Source organism: Vidua macroura, chromosome 13 (assembly GCF_024509145.1).
Source record: "Vidua macroura isolate BioBank_ID:100142 chromosome 13, ASM2450914v1, whole genome shotgun sequence".
NCBI lineage: Eukaryota > Metazoa > Chordata > Aves > Passeriformes > Viduidae > Vidua > Vidua macroura.
The window spans coordinates 7,639,050-7,654,711 of record NC_071583.1 but is presented as its reverse complement, the minus strand read 5'-3'; the positions used below and the strand labels follow the sequence as shown (position 1 = coordinate 7,654,711).

The 15,662-nt window shown below is 41.4% G+C and overlaps 1 protein-coding gene across 1 annotated transcript in view; it reads left to right on the top strand.

The window, feature by feature from the left end:
• PTPRG (protein tyrosine phosphatase receptor type G) overlaps window positions 1–15,662 on the top strand; it is a 392,257-nt gene that overhangs the window by 358,669 nt on the left and 17,926 nt on the right. Inside the window, exons 15-20 of the mRNA XM_053989294.1 lie at window positions 2,718–2,809; window positions 12,438–12,534; window positions 14,153–14,235; window positions 14,463–14,597; window positions 14,826–14,960; window positions 15,362–15,534. Of these exons, the coding sequence (XP_053845269.1) occupies window positions 2,718–2,809; window positions 12,438–12,534; window positions 14,153–14,235; window positions 14,463–14,597; window positions 14,826–14,960; window positions 15,362–15,534 (715 nt within the window). The remainder of the gene's footprint in view (window positions 1–2,717; window positions 2,810–12,437; window positions 12,535–14,152; window positions 14,236–14,462; window positions 14,598–14,825; window positions 14,961–15,361; window positions 15,535–15,662) is intronic.

Here is a 15,662-nt window from a genome sequence, read left to right as displayed (position 1 = left end):
TGCACTGGTTCGTGTGGTAGGCTCTATCTCCTGTGCAGCTGCTTTCCTGTGCCCATCAGCTGGGGCAAGGTGGGTGTGCAGGGAAGACCAGCCACATCCTCCACACTGTAGGCTGCCCATCCCCTCATGGCCTGTCCCAGTCACAGACCATGTTCGACCATGTTACCCCACCAGTTTGAAAGCTGGAAACCTTAAACTGTTTTTTAAGTTTCGAATGTTTATGGTTCTGATTTTAATCTTTCTGATGTGCAATAATTATATTTGCTCCAGTGTGGTTTTCCTGAGTTGATGGGCAACTTCATTTCCCTTTGACTCAGTGAGCTCATACGTCAACAATACTTCCTTTTTAATTAATTATTTAATGTGTAATTGTTACTCATGTCATCAAATACGGTAAGAAACGGCATTGGGTTAAGGCTTCTGGAGGGAGTTAGAATGAAAATGCAGAAGAGGAAAAGGGGAGGAGAAGCACTAAAGGACAGTTAACAAGAGAGAAGTGAAGTAGCAGTGGTTATAAAGGTGGAGATATACTGCCACCATGCAGTGATGATGATAAAAAGAAAACTAACCACGCTTTGCCATGGATTTCTGGTGCAGACCCATCCTTGAAATTGGTGGGAATTCAATGGACTGGAGAGCATGTTATCTCTAATGTATTTTTTGGCTCACAGATCACAATTAAAGTTAAATTCTGCCTTCTGAAAAATTAGGTTGGACACACTGGTCTGCTGCAGCCAATCCTTTACCTTGGCTGGTCTCAGGTGAGCTAAAACTATGCAAGGAAAAAACCCAAATTATAACTGTGGAGCTTCTCTTGTGAGATTATATGCAATTGCTATCATAGCAGAAGCTATTTTCAAGGAAATCTAGGATGTATGGGTTAGTTTTCAGAAGAGGAAATACTGTTTTACAGGTTCTTTGTATAGATTTCTATGATTCTTACAGATCATTCCATTCAAATGTCTTGGCTGTGAAAATATTGATATAAATGTTATGAGACAATGATATTCCCAATATTATATAGAATAAATGTTATCACTTAAATATTTTTAAATGCCAGCATTTCTGCAGGCTGCAGCATTTTGCTAAGAGCATACACTTGTCAAATGTTTTGAATTCTGTATTATTCAGTAAATGAGCATGTGGTTAATTAAAGTAGCATTACTGTACTGTGAGGTGACCAGATTGCAAACATATCTTTAACAATTGGTCCTTGTAAATAAAATAGAAGAGAGCTGGTTGAGATCTGAAAATGTCAATAGATGCAAAAGCCACCTTAGAGTGTTACCTCATAAAATAAAAGGAGAGAAGTAATGACATGGTCAATATTAACTGCCATCAGCTGGAAAGAAATCAGATTGTCAGGGATCTATAAAATTCTTGCCAAAGTAGAACCTCATTTACACATACAGATCTTCATACCCTTTGCTAAGAAAAGCGTATGTGACAGCTTAGAGGTTTTAGCTGCCAAAGATCTTTCACTCTGAATACAGTAAATGTCACATCTATTTATTTATCGTTAAATTTTGCTAAGTATCTGTAGAAATATTTGGATTTTTTCTATCATAATGTAGATGTTTAAAAGGAAAAGAATCCAGATTATAATGCAGCTGTAGCACTAAACCATATGTCTGCTAAATGGGAGCAAAAATACACCACTGAATTACTGGGAGTAAACATAACCTAGATGCTATCTTCAGAAGAATATTAAATGGATTATATAAATACAGGGTATTGCCATAAAATCACGCAATCAGACAATAGTAGCCATCAGGCAATAGATTATTTCACATGCTGAAAGTAATCACAGTTGTATAGCAATTTGCATTTTCTAAATGCCAGACTGAAATATTAACTGGTGAATCTTGGCAAGCACAGTTTTTCTGCCAACTGCAGTGGTGGGCATAACAATATCCAGGCCTTTTTTGAGAGCTAAATAGAGGAATAAGGCAGCCATCCTACACCCCAGCTTCATTAAAATCTGCCTGGAGTCCCAGGTGCTCAAAACAGTCTTGTTTGTCTTCAGTTTGAGTCTTCAACTTCTTTCTTGTAAGAAGACAAATAAGGGTGATTTACTGGTATATTGGGTGGCACTTGCACTCACTGTGCTGTGCCAGAGCAAATGGTCCAGTGGGATACTCAGTAATATTCAATGTTATGAATAATGTCTGGCATGAGAGAGAACTCAAATCACAGTGGCTGTTGTGTTTGCCTGCTCTTTTGTGCAGAAGCAGTTTCATAAGTCCATTTGGATTCTACATTATTGTGTGAAAGGGAAAAAGTTAATAACTTTAATAAGAAAGGCCTGTGTGTGTGCTCAGTCTGGCAAAACTTACTGGGAGTAATTGTCAACTGTATTTTCTCATTTGGGGTCTCTTTTGTTCTTTTTATATAATGTGAAAGGAGAGGAGGTTTCTTCATCCCGTCTTCAAACTGAGCAAGATCTGATTATCCTTGAACTTAAATTGTTTGTAAATCAGCATTCCAGGGAACAGGCTCTCAGTATTTATAATTGTAGTGCTTAGGATTGGAAATACAATGAAATATTTACCTCAAAACTGGCCAGATTTATCAAGATTTCTTATTACAGCACATTGAACTAGCTATGTCCCTGGGAACTCTGATCTAAATGATATCAAGTGAAGGCTTCCTCTCCTCAAGTTTTATGTATGAAACAAAGAGCAACTCTGAGTATCTCTTTTTTTTTTTTTCTACAGATGATATGGAAGCAATTCCAGTCAAGCAGTTTGTTAAACACATCAGTGAGCTGTATTCTAATAACCAGCATGGGTTCTCAGAAGACTTTGAGGTACGATTTAATGACCCACCAATAAAATGTTGTTTTCCTAAAGTTAATTTTGTATTAATAATTGGGGACCATGTGACATCTGTGTGAGGCTGTCATGTCAGGTAAATGCAGTGCTCAAATGTATCAGAAGAAACAGGATGATACCAGTTTTCTACCAGCTATAAGCAGTGTGGGACTGGACATTTACAGATGCTTTCTAACCACCACAGATTTGGTGCCTTTAAGGGCACCAAAAAAACCCTTCTAGGTTTTTATTAAATAGGAAAAGCTGCCTGCAAGCCCCCAGGAACATGAAGATACAAACAGTCATTTTTAACTCAGGGTTTTCTTAAAATTATTTTACTCTTCTTGCTCCAGAATTTGCTCCTCTAGGTTGTCTGAAAAGCCACATATCCCCTGAGTGAAATAATGCTTGCAATTTATAAAAGTAGTAGAATTTGGTCTTTGATGAAAACCCAAACTGTGAGTTAGTTCCTTGAGCCCTTGTTCATGCTCTGTTCAGACAGGAGAGACTGCTACTGAAGTCATTGATTATTTTGTTCCAGTAAAACCAAAGAGAAAGGATTTGGGGTTTAGTTGGTGGTGTTTGCCTAATGTGACTATTTTAAAACTTTCATCTTGTTACCTGTATAGAACAGATTCTGACCTATAAATATGGTGTCATTTGGTGATAATTCCAATGGAGTGAAAGTAGTTTTCTACCTCTGGGTTACCAAACCCATATTAAGCATGGTAAACATGCAGCGTAAGACAGCAGAGTCAGGCTTTTCCTTCACCCAGTCTAATCACAGTCCCTGCTGAATGTTTGGAAGTACTGAGAAACAGGAGAAGCCCCAGGAAACCACATGGAGTTGCACTTCTGGCTTCCCCACAAGCAAAAGAAAGTGTGTTTGCCTGCTGCCTGTGAATCGGAGCAGCAGCTCTGCTTGCAAACAAGGCGCTGAACCAAAATAGGTGGCCTTATATCTACAGCTTCTTTGCTTACTGCACTGTAAAGACAAGATTGTATGCGGGAATTGTTTTTAATGGGATCATTTAAAACGTTTATTGTTGCTGTTTGGTTACTGTCTATAAAGAGTGTCTGCTTTGTCTGATGCCAAAAAAGCATTGTGTAAGTTAGAAACATTTTGTATTCATGAGGAAGGCAAATGTGTAAGGTGTTAAAGTGATTTAGTTCAATTGACTGCTGGCTGGATGGCTGAGCAGGAATATTGAGGCATTTAACAATGTTGATGGTATTCAGGACAAACATTTATTCTCCAGAGAGTAGAATTTGATCAGGATGATCAAATGCGACTCACTCTTCTCAATTATTTATGAATTGTGACCCCAGTGCTATTCATCACAGCTGGGTTTTACACCATTTAATTATTCAAAATAATCAGCAACACATCTGTAAACTTGGTCTGGCTTTAAGCAAGCTTTGCTTCAGCTGTCACAAAATCACTGCTATTAACAAATGTTGGACACCTTCTGCCTGTGTTTTAGCAAAGAAAAACACTGCTCTAATAGCCTTATTTTTTCCCTTCCTCCTGGAGTTCCCTGCTGTGAGTGCTGTGCCGTGGCAGCTACTTGGAGAGAGCTTTGGCCAATTAGTCCCATTCTGGGGAGCACAGGGTCCCTTCCAAAGGGAAGTTAAACTCCTCAGACTGCACTGCGTGCACCAAATTCTATTCTCCGTGCTGGCTTAAAACTTGGAGCATCTGCTTTGAAGTCAGGATAGCTACTCCAGATGTATTTCTCCATAGCTGAGATCTCAGCTTCCTTAATGTAAATGAAATCTCCTGCTAGAGTAAGGAGTAGGAATAGGAACAAGGCAATCTCTGTCTGGGATGAACCAACCAGGTCCCCTTCATTGCTGGTGTTCTGCCCTGCTGAGGCCCCGTGGGCCTGATTTGAAACCCAGGATTTTTCACAGAGCCCATAGGTAAAATGTTTCTGAAGGACCCAAACTGACTCAGAGGTCAGAGCCCCAGCTTGGAGAGTGGCTGAAGGGCAGTGGAACCTGAGTTTACATTTATTCAGTAGCTGTTGGAGTGACTGCAGTGCAGCTTCTCACATCCAGTCAGATCCAGCCATGGTCCATGTGCTGGAGTTGCATCTGCCAGCTATGGGGAAGACTTTGCTAATGTTTTATATAGAAATAATAAGATTCCAGCTAAAACAGAAAATCCAGGGCTGCTAGCCTTAGGTGGAATGTACCAGAGCCATAATGTGTCTTCATGCCTGTGGAACTTTTGAAAAGAGGTAATGGATTCTGAAGTCATACAAAAAATACGGCTTTTTACATCAAAAAAGGGAAGAAAAGAGCATGGCGAGGATGTGATCAATACTGCAGAATAAATAAATCCTCCCAAAGGCAGACAGTGCATGAGATTTTGTTCAAAAAAAAAAAAAAAAAAGAAATGGATCAAAAATCTCTGCAGATATTTCTGTGGCAGGAGGTTTAAGGTAGAAGCTGCAAAAGGAAAGACTAAGCTAGGCACACACATACACTGCCCAATGTGGAAGGTGAACAACCTCCACTTGTTTGTTGCTAGATTTTGGTGTCACTTCCTGTGCTTTTGGCAGCAGATTTAGATCTGTGTTAGTGTCAAACCACGACAGTTAGGTTGGTTTTTACAGGAAGACGTTTCCTTTAAAAGTAAATTGTGTGAATATTCCCTCCTCCTCTTAAATTGAGCTGTAATTACAGCTAAATATTTTGTGAATGTGCTTAGGAAGCATTTTATATGCAGAGGAACAAAGGACTTTGAACTCACAAATCTTCCCTTGAAAAGTACATCTAAAATGAATCCTTATTCCCTTTGGGTAATCATAGTGCAAGTAGCCAGCTTTATTGTCTGATGATAGCTGGGCTTTCTTGTATATACAGAATTTTAAAGATTTCCTTTGAGTCCTGTGAATTTTCAATTTTTGGTATAAATTGGAAATACAGGACCCAATTTAATATTGAACAACAAATAGCTTTTTAAAATAAAGATTCTGCATCAGTAGTGCCGGTCTCTGACATAACACTTTGTATTCAACCTTGGAGTTTGTTCAGTAGTAGACTAAAAAAGTTCAGGGAAGGTTTTTGGCTTGCTCTCAGGTAGCTCCAGCACTGTCTTGCTATGGTGTACAGAATGAGGTACCACACTTTCTTTTACAGCGGCACTGGGACAGGGTTTGAGGGCAAGACTGAACAGAGATTGAAAGGCTTCCTGAGCCAGAGATTATATCTATTCCTTGTCTAGCCTGAGATTTTCTTACATTATTACATTAAACAGCCTTTGATAGACCTCTGTTCCATAAATTTCTAATTGTCTCTTGAACCCTTTTAGGCTTCTGGTGTCCAGAGCATCCCATGGCAATGAATTCTACAATTTGTTCCACAAGAACAGACTTCCTTTTGCTTTTCATTCATCTTGAATAACTTCTCTTGGTGCCTCCTACTTTTTGCATTACAAAGTGCATCCCTGTTTACTCACATGGTTCTGTCTGCCTTTATATTCCCCCTTAATAATCCATTTTTAAATCTGAAGAAATCTAAATTATTCACTTCGTTTTTTTGGAGGAAGCCACTCCAGATTTGAGATGAGTTGTCCCTTATGTACCTTTTTATCTTCCTTTACCATAACCTTGTCAAGATGGGAAGACCACAGCTGTGCACAGTATATGGCAGGTGGTTTTAATGCAGAGTTCAGTGACATTTTCAGTTTTCTATTACTTTTCTCCTTCCTAATATAGTATTTGGTTTTTAACAACTACTGAGCACTCAGCTGATACCTCCAGAAAACTATTGAGTGTGACCCCAAGGCCTCATCACAGTATGGCAATAGCAAATTGGGAACCTGTCAGCATGTATGTATAGTTAGGGTTGTTTTTCCCTGAGTACATCACTTTGCATTTATCAGCATTGAATTTCATTTGCCATTTTGTCACTCGGCCACTCAGTGCTGCAAGATTGTTCAGCTTCCCTTCACAAATAGCCTTCGTTCTAATTATCCTGAATAATTTGGTAAACACACTTTGTCTCCTCTGCAGTCCACTTATGAATAGGTGAGGTCCCCATAAGGTCCCACCAGTGAAAGCTGAACACTGGCAATTCCTGGGCAGGTGTGTCCCACCTCTACCCTGGTAGTGCACAAAGGCAAGTTTTCTTTTTGTTCCTAAACCAGAACAGGTTTTTAAGTAAAATTTTCTGAGAGGCCTTTTCACACATTTTGGAAATTGATATGCTGCTCTCTTCTAGGCAGCCTGTAGACTTCTTCAGGGACCTCTCCCCAAGGTGTTGAAGGCATTCACTAGCTCTGCTCCTCTATTTTGGAGTCTTGCAGTTTGCCCCACAGAGAAGTCAGCTATAGTGGGCTGCAGTGCCTAAAACCCCTTCTGGATCTCAGTTTAAAAACTGATGTCACATTTGTCATCCTCTATTCCCCTGATAGCCTGACTACATGGGACATGTGCCCTCCAAATTCCTGTATCAAAAAGAGTGTGAAGTGCCACCTCCCACAGTAGAGCTTTTCACTCCCTCCCCCTGGCCAGTTACTGGAATAACACAGTAAGTTTTTTTAAGTAATCTTGTCCTTTTTGCTCTAAGAAAGGAACACTAAGCCAAGAAATCACCTTCCATCCCCAAAGCTAACTGTGAATTTTTACAGTTTAATACAGCATTTGGATTTTTGAGATCAGGGAGTTTTACTTTCCTCCTCTGTAATTCTGGAGTGGGCTGGTCAGTGCTGCTGCAGGATCAGTTATAGAGGGGAATGCAATCTCTGCAGACCTCTCCTGCCTGTGGCCGTGTGAGCATAATGATTCATTGCCAATTTGGAGTCTGAACAGGCTCACTGAACTCAGAGGCAGGCTGTCTAGCTCCCTCATCACATAAATTGAAAATATCTTTATACTCCAGTGGCACCTTCTTCTAAATGGCCTGAAATGTAAGAAAATAACATAAATCTATATTTCCAGCAATGTGGCAGGGATTTGCTAATGTTATTCTCATGGTTGCTGCTGCTCAGGGCAGGGGTCACTGGCTCTTTTTAACTGGGGACCTCAGAACGTTAGCTATGGGTTGCATTGAAAACAGATAATGCTGCACTTTCCACACTTCTTGAGATACTAAAAACCCAGTGTAGTTATCCTGACACCCCTTACAGATTAGACACAGCTTGCACCAGGCACGTGCTTATAGCTGCATCTATACCAAGGATGGCAGCAGAAAGATGCCATTTCAAAAGCATGCTGCTAGCAGGCAATACTGCTTTGGGAATGTTTTATAACCTGGCCCAAAATTGCCTTAATTAGAAGTATTCTCAGCCTTTGCATTGCTGTACTGAAACCAGAGGGAAGCAGCACTGTGAAGCTGGAGGAGGAAGGATTGCTGCAGAACAGGGCCTTCCTGGAGTTCTCAATTCTTATCTCACTGCTTCACCTACCTAACACCTAGAAATTGGTGTTATGAATTAAGAGATGAAGAGAAGCAGTAAAAGAAGTTCAGATACCTGGAGTTTCTATTAGTAACCACAGTACCACAGCCATTCCCAAGGTTTGTGCCTGGAAGCCCCACTTGGATGAGCCATTGGCTGGAAAATGCAAGGTTTTGGTCAGACTCTGACACCTCCACCCCGTTATTCTTTCCTGTCTCATGCATTTTACAGGAGTTTTTAGCTATTGATGTTATTTAGCTAATAACATCTATTGATGTTATTCCTGTGTTGAGTCCTTTTGGTTTGTTTATTTTCACCTCTTTCTAGGCTGTCCCCAGCTCACCTCTCTCTCGAGTGCTGTTGGAGAGTTTATACCAGTGCTAAATTATTATAGAAATCTACACTGTTCCTGGGGGATATCTTCAAACACTATCTGCAGTCTCTGTTGGTATGCTGTCTTCATGTTTGCTGTGATAAAACAAACAGAAAGAGCACTACCACAGAATTCTTGTAATTTGGGATTAAAATAATAGATCAAAACTGATATTGGGGGTGGATGCTTCCCTGCTGAAAAATATCAGCATTCATATCAAAACACAGCTATGGATCTTCTCAGCTTTAGTTGCTCAGATTAGGATCCTTTCTTTGTTGTGACTCCTCATTGCTATTCATAGGCTTTCACAGTTCAGCCCCTGCCAGGACATCAGCCTGAAGTAATGGGAAACAGCAGCAGCAGCTTTGTAAGGCCAAATCAAGAGACCGAGTTCCTGCTCAGCCACTGTAGCAAAAAATCCTGCTCAGAACCTTCTACTGCCAGCAAGACACTGGAGCAGTTTGATTTTACACTTAAATGGAAATTCTTTGAAGTTTAGAAGAAACTAATCTGTAACTTGTTTCAGAAAGGCAATTAAAATGGGTCGTTAAACCTGGGTGTATCAAATTCCAATTAGCATTAGCATGGACAATATAATTAAAAGGCAAATTAGCCATAATAGCATAGACTAGAACACTTCTTACAGTAACTAACAGTCAATTGAAACCATGTACTTTGGTTTCTAGGGTTGTCAATGATTAAGTTGAAAGGACAGAATAAAGCCTGTATCCATTCATCCTGGGACAGTAATGTGTTCTGGGAAGTTAAACATGAGGAGCAGCAGTGTGCAAGCCAGCCATCATTAAAATCAGTGGAGAAGACTAAGCAGGATTAAGGAAAGCCAAAGGAAATATTCTAGACATGAAAAGTTTATGGATGATTTATGGAGATGATGAAACAAACACTACCTGTCCTACTCCAAGGTGCCAGTAACAGTTTTGTGCCTGCTGGGAGAGGACTTTGTTTAGGCTGAGCTGCCATGAGCAGCCCTGACCTGGTGACCTGCCTGCAAACGTAGGTTTTGGTAGTAATGCAATCATGATGATGTTTTTCGTGCAACTGAAGAACTTGGTAGCCAGTGAGGTTTAGAAATCCTGGGGTGTTCATTGCATAAGCAACAGAAAATGCTGGGAAAGTAAATATGTGATATACATAAATGTGGTAAAATGGCATAATTAAGACAGGGACTTTTGGGGACTTTCTCCAGGGTGTTATTTATTAACACTGGGGTGTCCTCTTCTGCCAAGGGGTAAATAATACTCTGAACAGAGGCACAGATAACAGACTGCAACTAGTCTTGTCTCCTTGCAGCCTTCTGTGCATTGATGAAAGGCAATCACCTTGGCTTTAATAACAGAGGAATGTTAACTTATGCCTTACTGGCTGGTGGAGGGAGCCTGTGGTTTAGTAATTTGCTGTTAGGATTTGGAGATGAGCCTCAGAGGGTAGGAGAGCGTGGATACCCATCCTCTGCTCTCAACCCCATCTAGGTTTTGGTACAGCCAAACCCAGGCCAGGGTGGTGCTGGAGGATGTCCTCAGTCCCCTTCTCATTGACAGCTTCAGTGTCCCAAAGCCTTGGCTGTGTCCTGGACTGGAGGGGAGGGCTGAAGACTTTAAAAATACAAAAATAGCTGAGGTATATTGGCAAGGGGGAAGCTTTTCTGTAACAGTCTCCTTTTGCTATGCTTTTGCATTGTGTAGATATATCCACCATTACAACAGCTTTCCAGAGTATTAAAAACCATTTAGAATGTAATGTGTTAAGAAAAGCCATTTTCAGATCATCAGCTCTCACAGCGTCAGACCTCCTTTTCCACTGCTGTGTTTTTCTCCATCTTAGCTTAATCTTCCTCTTCTATTAACGTTATATTGGTCAGCTGGGAACATGTACAGTCAAGGAAACAGTCACCATCAACATAAAAAGGTTAATTAAAATGATTAACCTCCCCAGCAATTCCCTTATGGAAAAATCCTATAGAACTTAATAGAAAATGATACATTTACTATGTAGTATTTAAACTGTCAGAGAAAATTCCTTAGCAGGGAGGTAATTCCCTATTAAATTCTATAACTTCTCAGAGTATTCTCCACAGAACCTTATTGGATTAATCTGTATTAAATTCTACAGCATTTGGCATAAATTTTTCAACACCAATAACTTCTAAAAAGAATTTTATAGTGATGCAGGGATGTAGGGTTTGATGCGAGGCTTTTCAGAAGCAGACAGGGTATTTTTTAGGAGTGACCTGTAATGGTACAGCAGTGATGTTGTGTGATTTCTAAATGAAAATATAGATAAAACAAAATTACATTAAATCAGCCTAACATGTAAATATTGCTGCTTTTCCAACCATGACTTAGGCTGAACTGATCCTGCCTATTGTGTTATCTGAAATCCCTTGCTTACTGGAGCTGACAGGCAGAATTAGGGGAAGAGCACACTTTAATATGGGTTTTTTTTATTTGATAGAAGTGGAACTATGAAAATTCCTTTAGGGCCAGCTGAGAGTTTTGCTCAATTCATCTTTGTCTTTGCTCAGCTCATCTCCTTGAGCACAGTATGTTTCTCCCTGTGGAGGGCTGGAAAGAGAGAGAGAAGCAATTGTTATTTGAGAGTGTCACATGGATATAAAAGCTATAAAACGTACAAGGTTTTAGTATACTTTGCACTTTTAAAATGTAAATGTTGGGGAAGATATCAAAATTGCTATGCAAGTCCTTGGTGAAATGTCTGCATAATGCTGAACTCCTACATCTGCTGTTTGTATAGCATTTCTTGTGATAATTTTTCTCTGTCACTTAGCTCGTGATCTTTGTAGCAGCTGTGAGCTCCTAATGACTTTGCCTCTTAGGTTCTATACTGTTATTTTTAAAGTCTGAAGTACAAAGTAATTTGGCACTTCCTCACATATCCTGGGGGGAAATCGGTTCTGTTTGGGGCAATTCCTGGGAGTCACAAAATATTTGAATAAATATAATTTCTTCCACAACTTTGTAAACTCCAAATTTTATTTTTTTTTTCAAAAATGTGTCTTTAAATGAAGAATAATTTTAAATTAAAAGACCCTCCATTGCCCCATTTCAATAGCTCTGTATCCTGTTGTTGAACAGAGTAAGGGGTGGGTTAAGAACTTAGAAATTCCAAGGGAACTGTGTATTTAACCTACAGCCCCAGCTCTTCAGACATTGCATCTCTGGCTTCATGAGCACCCTGGTCTCTCTCTGCTTTGTAAATACACATGGATGCAACCTTCTCTTCACTGGATTGAGGGCTGTTAATCAGCATCCAGGCAGTGGTATTTAAAGCCCTCATTGTTATCTTCAGAGATCTATTTTATTTATATTTTACAAAAGGCATCTCTCTGCAGAGAGCTAGCAAAAGGTCAGTACCAAACTTAAATGTCAGAAACCCCATTTTGAGAGGTTATAAACAGATAAGTTGTCCAGTGATCAAAAGTCTTCTATTGAAATGTTTTTTTGTTATTAGTTTGTAACACTGCACTGGCCACTCTTGCATCTGAGAGACCCTGTCTTAGCTCCCCAAGGAGGGACAGAGTGGGGCATGGCAGGAGATGCAGTGCAGAAGGTGATGGACTGGTGGTCAGAGGGGACAGCTGGCTCTCAGGCTGCTCGTCTGTCCCCAGGCCTGTGGAGAGGAGCGTGACCGTGCCCCAGGGACACCTGACACAACATACAGGACAATACTGAAAGACTTTGTGTTTAACCCAGCAATTAAAATTCTGATACGTTGACCATGGTTTCCATGAGCTGCTGCAAAAGGAGAGAAAGCTCAGGGTTTTTTGGACTGACAAATTTTCCATTTGAATAATCTTTCTGCCTAGGAAGTGCAGCGCTGTACGGCTGACATGAACATCACTGCAGAGCATTCCAACCATCCCGACAACAAGCACAAGAACAGATACATCAACATCCTGGCCTGTAAGTAAGCACTGGCCTAAGCACAATGGATAACCCAAAAGGGCACTCTCCTCTTGCAGTGTGTCTGTGTGACTGGGACAGGCAGATGGCCCCAGGCTACATTATTACACAGGATGTAATAAACATGTGAAAGTGTGGCTGGGAGATCCTTTCCCCATTAAAGGCAGTGTATGTTTTGGCTTCTCCAGGGCCAGGATTTCACTCCAGCTTTTGTTTTGAAATGTTTCACAGCTTGGATGTCCAAGCATAGTTGTAGAAGTTTGGTATGAAATTTTGCAGAGGAATAACTGGGATAAATTGATGATCAGAGCGCTCCTGCCTGCTAATGCCTGAAAACTGGCCTAGGGGAAGTGCATGGAGGAGCAAAGAGTTTTACTGATGATTCCTGGGATTACCCTACAGTCCCAAAGGTGCTAAATCTTACAGAGTGTATCTGCTATATTTCAAACTGCTTTAGCTCTGTGTAGGATTTGGACAAATAGTGATCTTTGTAGCACTGAGCAGGCTTTGCCTGTATCCCTCTGAGAACTGCAAATCTGGACTCTGCCCTAGAATGCAAATGATCTGGGATAGAAGTGCAGTAACTTTTTCCCTGTTATTCTCTTATGTGGAATGGATGGCAGATGCAACTGTCACTGTGGTTTAGGGACAGGCATGGAGAGCCCACTGGTAAAAAGTTCTCAGTGTTCATAAACATTGCAATAAATTTTGAATGCTTTTGATGGCATAGGAAGGAAATGTGTGTCCCTAACAGATTTTCAGTAGTAATCAAGGTACTGGCTGAGGACCAATTCCCACACCTTTGAAAGACTTGCTGTGTGGCCTTGGGCAAAGGCATTCATTGAGCTTGTCCCAGCTCTGATTTTAGACATAGGTGTCTCATCTCTCTAGGTACAGAGATGTGACATTGAAGCAGGCACTTCAGTCCTCCAGATTATCATTGGAAGATCCTCTCTCTCCACTGGTCCTGAAGGAAGGCAAAATAAACCAATCTTTATGCTTAAAGTTGGCTCACATGTCTTATCTCTGCATGAGTTGGAAGCACCACACAGCCCAGTGCTTCTGCCTCGGAGCAGGACTATGATTTTTTTCCTGTTTTAAGGCGGAGTCAAGCATTTGAGTGAAACAAAAAGAGGAGCTCAAGATCACAGCCTCAAGTCTTTCCTCACGGTGTGATGATGGTGGTGAAGGAGTGAGGACATTCACTCAGCTCCCAGAGCCAGCAGAGCTGTCTGAGCCCAGCACTGAGGGGAGGATAATGAGCTGAGCTGAGCAGAGGCAGCGTTTCACAGCCCCATGGGGTGCCCTGGCTCTTTGAATCTCACTACCCTGAGTGATGTAGATGATTCTAAAAATTGTGCTCCTGAGGCTCCAGTGCCCTTTAAAGAGAAGCTGTCCCAGCATGAACCATGTACTTTAGGGGATATGAAGGCTGAACACCTGCACATGAGCAGATGACCAAGAACAGATTCTCCCATCTCCCTCTTGACTCCAGTCCAAGGCCAATCTCTTCTGTGTATTAGTAAGGGCAGCCCTGATACCCAGGAAATGGGATGTTTGCCTGCAGTTCTGCAGCGTGTTTCCCTAATGTTTCTCTGCTCTGTTTTTTATCCTGCAGATGATCACAGCAGGGTGAAGCTAAGGCCTTTACCAGGGAAAGATTCTAAGCACAGTGACTACATTAATGCTAATTATGTCGATGTAAGTTGTTTTAATGGTTTTTATCTGCTCTACCTTTGAATCCTTCCACAGGAAGGAAATATTGTCACTTGTGATGTGATTGTATTTGCCAACTTCATCTGATAATTTTGCTACAAATTCCTCACTCTTCTGAATTAGAAAAGCACCTTTCTTTTTACCTCTAAAATATTAATTTTTCTGCTATGATATTGCTTTCATCTCACTTGGCATTATGGTTTTCTTTGAAGGGTTACAACAAAGCAAAAGCCTACATTGCTACCCAGGGACCTTTAAAGTCTACATTTGAAGATTTCTGGAGGATGATTTGGGAACAAAATACAGGAATCATTGTCATGATCACGAACCTTGTTGAAAAAGGAAGAGTAAGAGATTTTCTTGTTTGTTAGCAGTTGCTCCTTAACACTTCCCCAGATCACCTGAGCAGAATTTGTTTTAAATGGCTTGGGATGATATGTACTGATGCATAACACATAAGTAACACAACACAGGGACACATACTGAGCCATGATTTTTTTCAAGAAGCTCTAGACAGAAATACAAAGCAGCAGCTCAGGCCCTTACCCAACTCACCCAACTGTGTCTGTGTTCAGAGGAAGTGCGATCAGTACTGGCCGACGGAGAACAGCGAGGAGTACGGCAACATCATCGTCACGCTCAAGAGCACAAACGTCCACGCCTGCTACACCGTGCGCCGCTTCACCGTCAGGAACACCAAGATGAAAAAGGTGAGCCAAGACTTCACTGCTCCCATCCAGGTGTCTTCCAGCTTGTGTAGGATGCAAGGCACACCAGAGCAAAACTCTGCGTTTGCATAGGCAGCCTGGAGAGGCAGGCGGGTGGGAAAGAAGTAAAGACAGGATTACAAGGAACCTGTTGCTAAGGTTTAGCCTGTATTTCTTTTTCTCAAGTGCACTGCAGCTTTGGTGTCCTTGTAATTGCTGTTATTACCTGTTCCCACATGTATTTTTCCTCAAACTCTGTCTCCACCCATCAGCAGGCAGAGCTGCAGGTTTCTTCTGTCAGAGTCCAGCACTTTCACAGCTGAGCAAGCCAGAAGGGACTGACGATATTTTTATGCTTCTTTTCCCTCCTCTGTCTCTTGTCTCCGTGCACCCTTCGTACCCAGGGTCAGAAGGGGAACCCCAAAGGGCGGCAGAACGAGAGGACTGTCATTCAGTACCACTACACCCAGTGGCCCGACATGGGCGTGCCCGAGTACGCCCTGCCCGTGCTCACCTTCGTCAGGAGATCCTCGGCAGCCAGAACCCCAGACATGGGACCAGTGGTGGTGCACTGCAGGTATGATGGCTGTGACAAACCACCCAAGGCAAGCACAGCTAGAGCACAGTGTGTGCTCTTCCATGCCACCTAACGCAAACACTGCAGGTTACTAACACAGGAGGAGTGTGTCAGCCCCATGGGGTGCA